The 7,120-nt window shown below is 36.9% G+C and overlaps 2 protein-coding genes across 2 annotated transcripts in view; one reads left to right on the top strand and one right to left on the bottom strand.

Moving 5' to 3' along the window:
• Positions 1,875–2,552, bottom strand: LOC109844707. Its single transcript, XM_020413821.1, has one exon. The coding sequence runs from the start codon at positions 2,550–2,552 to the stop codon at positions 1,875–1,877; it is 678 nt and encodes a 225-aa protein (XP_020269410.1).
• The window catches only part of LOC109845251 (gamma-aminobutyrate transaminase 1, mitochondrial-like), a 6,661-nt gene continuing 4,399 nt past the window's right edge, over positions 4,859–7,120 (top strand). Inside the window, 4 exon segments of the mRNA XM_020414484.1 lie at positions 4,859–5,003; positions 6,448–6,578; positions 6,724–6,808; positions 7,082–7,118. Coding sequence (XP_020270073.1) covers positions 4,974–5,003; positions 6,448–6,578; positions 6,724–6,808; positions 7,082–7,118 — 283 coding nt within the window. The 5' untranslated portion in view covers positions 4,859–4,973.

Raw genomic sequence — 7,120 nt, 5'->3', positions numbered from 1 at the left:
AACTCTCTCATAAAAAAAAAATCTATATATCCCTATCAAATTACAAATCTTATGGATCCCTCACAAAACTATTATTCGCACCTCCTTGCCGGTGAAGGATCGACCTTATACCCGCCGTTCTATACAGAAGTCGTAGAAGAAGGTAACCCCATCGAGTTCTCGCAATCGGCAACACAACAAGTGTCATCCCAAGAAACACCGACCACAAAGAAGAAGAAGGCTTACACGCGGTCCGAAAATTGGACTGTCCACGAGGATAAGCTTCTTGTGTCTGCTTGGCTGAACACGAGCCAAGACGCCATCCAAGGTACGGGGCAACACAAAGATAAGTTTTGGCACCGAGCTAACGACTATTTTATCCTATACTCCACCGATCCAACGAGCCGCACGCCAAACCAAATGATGCATCGTTGGTCAACGATTCAATTGTCCGTCAACAAATTTTGTGGGTGCGTTGCTCAGATTGAAGGAAGACAAAGATCTGGTACGGGAATTATTGACCAGGTAAATATTTAATTATGTTTGATTATTTTTGCTCAGATTCAATATGTTTAATTATGTTTGATTATTCTAAAATTAACTCTTGTGTAGACTGCAGAAGTAAAAGAATTATACCAATCTCTTTATGGTAAACCATTCGTGTTTGACCATTGCTGGGTTGAGTTGTGTCATCATCAAAAGTGGATCCAACAAATGGAAACTTACAATAAGATTCGATCACAGCCGAGAAGAACCACAAACTCTGATTCCTCACCAAACAATTCCATGCCAACGACCCCCATCGGGTTGAACATTGACTCGGATGATGTGGTAGTAAGGCCTGAAGGGAGGAAAGCGGCAAAGCTCAAGAGGAAACAAAATGTGGAAAACTCTGAGTCCGCTACGTCCATCATGGGAGAGGCTTTCGCGTGGATGAAGCAAACCACCAATCAAAAAATAGAGCTAAAACAGAAGAAACAAGATGACGATATCATGAAGATGGATCTCTCAACACTCAATTCAGTTCAACGACAATACTTTGAAATGCGTCAGGCAGAGATATTGGAGAGGTGGATGTCCAAGGATTCTTCCTAATTATCATATATTATCTTGTATTAGATTTATGATTGTACTCGCATCGCATCCTAATTAGTTCTTCCTAATTATCTTGTATTAGATTTATGATTCTACTTGAAGTTGAAAAATTTGGCATTTAATGAAAACAACTACTTCATTGAAAAGAAAATTGGCGTAGTACAATAACTCGAACTTCTTTGCTGAAATTACATTAGACATAAAGAAACTTAATCCTCGTCGATGGATCCCTTGAGCTGCCACAGATGCTCGATCAAATCATTCTTTAGTGATTTGTGTGTTTGCGTGTTCCTGATTCGATGATGATTTTGGATGAACTCAGTTAGAGGCACCGTCTGCACATGAGAAGGTTCAACGACTGGTATCGAATCATTAAAGTCGAAGTTGTTGTCCAATTGACAATCTCGTTCATCTTCAACGATCATGTTATGCATTATGATGCAAGCTGTCATGATGTCTTTCAGCACACTAGGTTGCCAGAAACGTCCTGGTCCACGAACAATCGCAAATCGAGCTTGCAACACGCCAAAAGCTCGCTCAACATCTTTTCTTGCGCTCTCTTGTTGTTGAGCAAAGTATTTATGCTTGTTTCCTCGCGGTGCTGGAATAGTCTTCACTAATGTGGACCACTCTGGGTAAATCCCGTCGGCGAGATAGTATCCCATATTATACTCGTGGCCATTGACAGTATAGTTGCACGGTGAAGCTCTTCCCTCCGCAAGTTGTGCAAAAACCAGAGAACGATGTAGCACGTTGAGGTCATTGTGAGACCCCGGCAGTCCAAAGAAGGCATGCCATATTCAAAGATCTTTGCTAGCTACGGCCTCCAAAATAATTGTACGTTCATGAAAATGCCCAGTATACATACCTTGCCAGGCGGTTGGACAGTTCTTCCATACCCAGTGCATGCAGTCAATGCTCCCAAGCATACCAGGAAAACCTCGTTGTGAACCCTCCTCGAGCAGGCGTGCAACGTCTTCATTAGTCGGTGAACGAAGGTATTCCTCCCCAAAGATGTTGATAATCGATCGAACGAACCTCTTCACGCTCTCAAGCGACGTACTTTTACCGATCCGAACGTAGTCGTCAACGGCGTCAGCGGATGCTCCATATGCGAGCATCCGCATAGCTGCAGTAATCTTTTGAAGGCTAGATAGTCCTAACTGTCCAGCACCATTCCTCTTTTGGACGAAGTACTTGTCATGTTCGACGACAGCGTCGTGGATTCGAAGGAATAACGAACGCGACATTCTGAATCTTCGACGAAAATAATGAAGAGGATATGTTGGTGTGTCAGCAAAATAATCTTGGAACAACCGATTGTGGCCTTCCAGTCGGTATCGGTGGAGCACGGTACGTCTTTTGTGTTGAATTGAAGTTGAACCTTTCCCTTGTACTTCTTCCTCGACGGCAGCAGCTCCCATAAGAAAGAACGTCTTCATCATTTCACCATCGCTAGAGCTAGATGAGCTAGACATTTTGTTCTGGGAGACGATGAGTTGAGGTGAGAAGGCATTGAATTTTATAGGAATCAGTCGGTTGACGGTCAAAGTTTGCGATAACTCGAAGTTCGTGCCCAACCTCGAAGACCGCGAGCTACCTCGAAGACCGTGTGCGTTCCCTCGAAGACCGCGAGTTAACTCGAAGACCGTGTGCGTTACCTCGAAGACCGTGTGCGTTACCTCGAAAGCCGCGGGTTACCTCGAAGACCGTGTGCGCTCCCTCGAAGACCGTATCCAACGGTTAGAAATAAAATACAAGAGGTTTAAATATAATTAAAAGTAATGGGTAAAATATCAAAATAGAAGAGGGGTTTTTTTGATATTGTTGGAGCTCCTAACTAGGAGCTTGTTGGAGCTCCATAAAATAAGGAGATGCTCCCAAGGCCTATTTTTATAATTTTTTATACCAAAATGCTTGAGAGCTCTTGAGAGCTTGATGACTAGGACTCCTAACTGGGAGCTTGCTGGACTTGCTCTTAATACTTTTCTATTTCAATTTGATTGGCTAGTTATATACAATCAACATCAAGGGAAAGGATAAGAATAGATGCTGACTAGATGATGCACTGAATATTGTCTTCATGTTTCCTCAAATCACTAGCTCATGACAACTATCATGTTTTTAGCTAACATTGCTTCGTATTTTCAAAAGGGTTTTTTTTATACAAAACCATCACAAAACAAAATATAGTGGCTTTTCAGAAAATCAGTACATATTTTTTTTATTTCCATAGAACCACCAAAAAATAGTGAATTTTCATAGAGCCACCACAAATTTCTTTACTTTCATAGAACCACCATAAAAATATGCATCTATAACAAAGTGCCACTAAATTATAATTTTTGCATCTATATCACGTTAAACTAAATAATATGCTAAAAATCCCTAAAATACGTACCCTCTTGGTGGGACCCACCAATCTATTATTATATTTTCTCAAATTGACAAAAAACCTAAGCAGTGAGCATTGTTGATGACCCAAATGGTTGAGAGATTCCAATAAGACTCCCACTATCTTAGGTTCGATTCCCAATCGCCTCACTATAAAAAAAAAACAAATGAAAATAAAATAAAAATAAAATACCTTGTTTCCCTCTTAGATTTTGTCCAACTCCCTCAAAAAAGTTTTAACTCCCTCCAAATACCCCGACTCATCCTCTCTTAAATTTTGTCATAATGGGCATTTACTTTATTTTTCATACTGTTATTGAACAAAATACTAATATTGTAAATTATGACTTGTGGAGCTTTGTAAAAGATTCATATTTCATGGTGGTTCTATGGAAAAAATAAATTTTTGTGGTGGTTCCCCAAAAACGGCATATTTTGTGGTTGTTCTATGAAATAAAAACATTTGTTGTGGTTCCCCGAAAAAAACCATATATTTTGTGGTGGTTTTCTATAAAATAAACGCTTTTCAAAAATTAAAACTATCTCCACATCAGAATGCGAATCATATCAATTATTAAAATTAAGGGGACAATTTGCTAATTATGCCTTCTGTTTATGGTTCAGAATCATTTCTCGCATGCACAGAATTCTGATATACGAAGCCTAGTGCACATCATGAACCTTTTACCCATCGCTTTTTAGATTATTAAAATCCATTGTTTACTTTCCTATTACTTTGGAATCAGAGAATATCTCCTCATAGCAGATACCATGAATCAAAAAAATAATTTCTTAAAACAGCTCCATTCTAACAATAATACGATTAATTAAATTCCAATTAATGGTGTAATTTAAGACTTTTCAGTGAATCTGATTAACATCTCTCTTTAAGAATAAAAGTAATCGATATGACAGAATATAATTATTGGTAAAATAAGTTATTGAACTTTCGCTTCCTTATGGTCATTTCAGATCCCTGGAGTGCATTAGCTTTTTTTTTTTGGTTTTTTTTGGGCTTACCTAAAAAAGAGACAATTATAATTGTAAGCCCAAATCCTATAATCCAAAAATATTAGTAGCTAATGTAGTATGTTCTAGTCTTAGAAAAAAATCTTAATTTTCTTCTTGGATTATCTCTTCTTAATTCTCCTTCGGAATTATTTCATAATACTCAATTTTTTTATACAAAAAGATAAATAAAAGAAAAGGCTAAAAAAAAGGAAAAAGAATGGTGAACAGGGGGGTAAATGCTGCTAGAAATTGGCGCACCAGAAGCAGGCGTTACTTAAAAATTCACGGTCTAAAGATAGAAAGCACCAGGGGTATTTTGGGAACACAAAAAACAGATCTTGATGAATTTTAAAATGAAAAACAAAATTGTAGTACCTTTCTCACTTCATCTCTCTCTCTCTCTCTCTCTCTCTCTCTATTATTTCAATTTCAATTTGCTTCTCTCGGTCCTTCAGTTCTTTTTCTTTCTTTGGAAGAGGTAGAGTTGCTCAAAGATGATAGCCAACAGGCTCGTTCGATCCAAGGTCTGTACTTTGTTCTTCAATTCTGATCCTTTCATTTGATTTCCCAACAAAAAGATTTGATTTTGATGCTTTGTAGCCTTGTAATTCTTGTTTGTATGAATTGGGTACACGGATGATTTTGACAAAGATCATGATTTGATTGTGGTGGAGGTTGTATTGTTGTTGCTGACGATTGTTACATCAAAAAATATTTTACTTTGATTCAATGGATCTTCACTTGTTCTTCTTATATGAAATCATTACTAAAATAATCCCTATTTTAATTTTTTTTCTGGAATTTGTTACCAATTTATTTTTCTGACTAGCACTGTTGCACAGTGGCAATTATTTATCTAGAAATTGGAATGGAACTTATCTTTTATCTAATCTCCATGGCATGATGATTTAATACTATTACTGCTTATAGAAGGTTGAGTATGACCAAAATAAAAAATTGATGCATGCTTTCTCTCTACTTCTCAATAGAATTTATACGTGATCCTTTGTGTCGATTGGATAGTTACAATTGATGGAATTTTCAGTAACAAAAAAGGTAAGTTCATAACCATAGCCTTCTTCAAGTTCCTTTGTCCCTAGGAATACGCTAGATGTAGACGCTTATTGTGTACACTTGTTGTGCTTTACTTCTAATTGCTTAAAATTCAGCTTTACGGATAGAGATCTATATAAATTTGCACCTTGTCTCATTGTATTGGGCTTCATATGCTCATCTCAGGATCCCGAATTAGTAACATATTTGATGTTAATTGTACATATTGTTTCCTGGAGATTTAGTTCCTTGCTTTTGGAATTTGTTTTGTACGTAACCTCCATGAGACTCTAAACAAGGCTTTGATCATGGATACGAGTATGTAGTAGTAGTTACTTTAGCTTTGTTTAATTGTTTTTTTTTGGGTAGGAAGCTTTGTTAATTTCTTGGTCAACCAAGTTGGTAATGAATATTTTTCCCAAAGTAAATGTTTGATTGACTTCACTCTGTTCCTCTTTTAGCAAGCAATGCTGAATAGAGATTTGATATGAAAATGAATATTTACAGTCCTAGTTTTTCTCTATTAAAATTTGTGTCAACTTGCAATACTGTTGGTGGACACTTTTAATTGTTAAGTATGTAAGTACGTAGAACTTCTAAAGCATTACATGCTATTGTTAGTGGCAGTTACCAGAGTCAGACAGTAGTTTATTGATACTAAACTACTTCTGGACCCAATCTCATGAATTGTTTCATATAGGTACTTTTGTATATGAAGCTAAGTTTTTAAAGTTTGCCTGCTGAAGGGGGAAAAATATGCATTATTAGTTTTGGAGACTAGAGTTACTACATCTTACATACATGAGATGCTAATAGTATTATCTGAAGTATGCAAGAAATTCATACTTTCAGTTGTTACTGCTACCTAGTGTATTTTTATCACTATAAGTAATTCACCTTATTCATTTTGTACAGGTTGGAGCTTTCTTGAGACACGGAGCAGCTGCAGGGTTGTTGCAGGGTCTTGTGCCTCAATATATTAACTCATCAGTTAGATTGACAAGCTCAGAGGCATCTCTACAGTCTGATTCAAGAGAGGAGAAAGGGTATGATGAATATAATTCAGTGGAAACATCTAGAGCAAGTGATATACTGAAGGAGTATTTGTATTTTTTAGTTTCTTGCAGTCTTTATCTATGTGTTTCAGCATAAAATGTGTATTAATTTTTTGTTATGGATACCTTGTCTCAGGTTCAAAGGTCATGATATGTTGGCACCATTTACTGCTGGATGGCAGAGCACAGACTTGCACCCTTTGATCATTGAAAGATCTGAGGTATTGAATTGTGAATTAAGTACTATTATTTTGACATGCTATTGAAATTCTGCTCGGATCTTCATTTTGGCACGTATTACTCTTCAATATTAAAAGTTTTATTGATTAGTTTTCTTTATGAGCATTTCTTGCCTTAAGAAATCAATAACCTGCAGCTATTTAGGCCATACGATTGAGAAGTGATATATCATTTTGATATGCAAGTTAGCTGATCTCTTTATTTTGGGTTAATTTTCTGACTAAACCTGTTTTTTTTTGTCATAAATGATGCAGGGATCTTATGTTTATGACTTGAATGGAAAGAAATATCTC

The sequence above is a fragment of the Asparagus officinalis genome, chromosome 6, assembly GCF_001876935.1.
Source record: "Asparagus officinalis chromosome 6, Aspof.V1, whole genome shotgun sequence".
Taxonomy (NCBI): domain Eukaryota; kingdom Viridiplantae; phylum Streptophyta; class Magnoliopsida; order Asparagales; family Asparagaceae; genus Asparagus; species Asparagus officinalis.
The sequence above is the reverse complement of the archived record's forward strand: the minus strand, read 5'-3'. Positions and strand labels throughout refer to the sequence as shown.

Excerpts from the sequence above, each read along its gene's own strand:
- LOC109844707 (XM_020413821.1), bottom strand. The coding sequence starts at position 2,552 with ATGTCTAGCTCATCTAGCTCTAGCGATGGTGAAATGATGAAGACGTTC.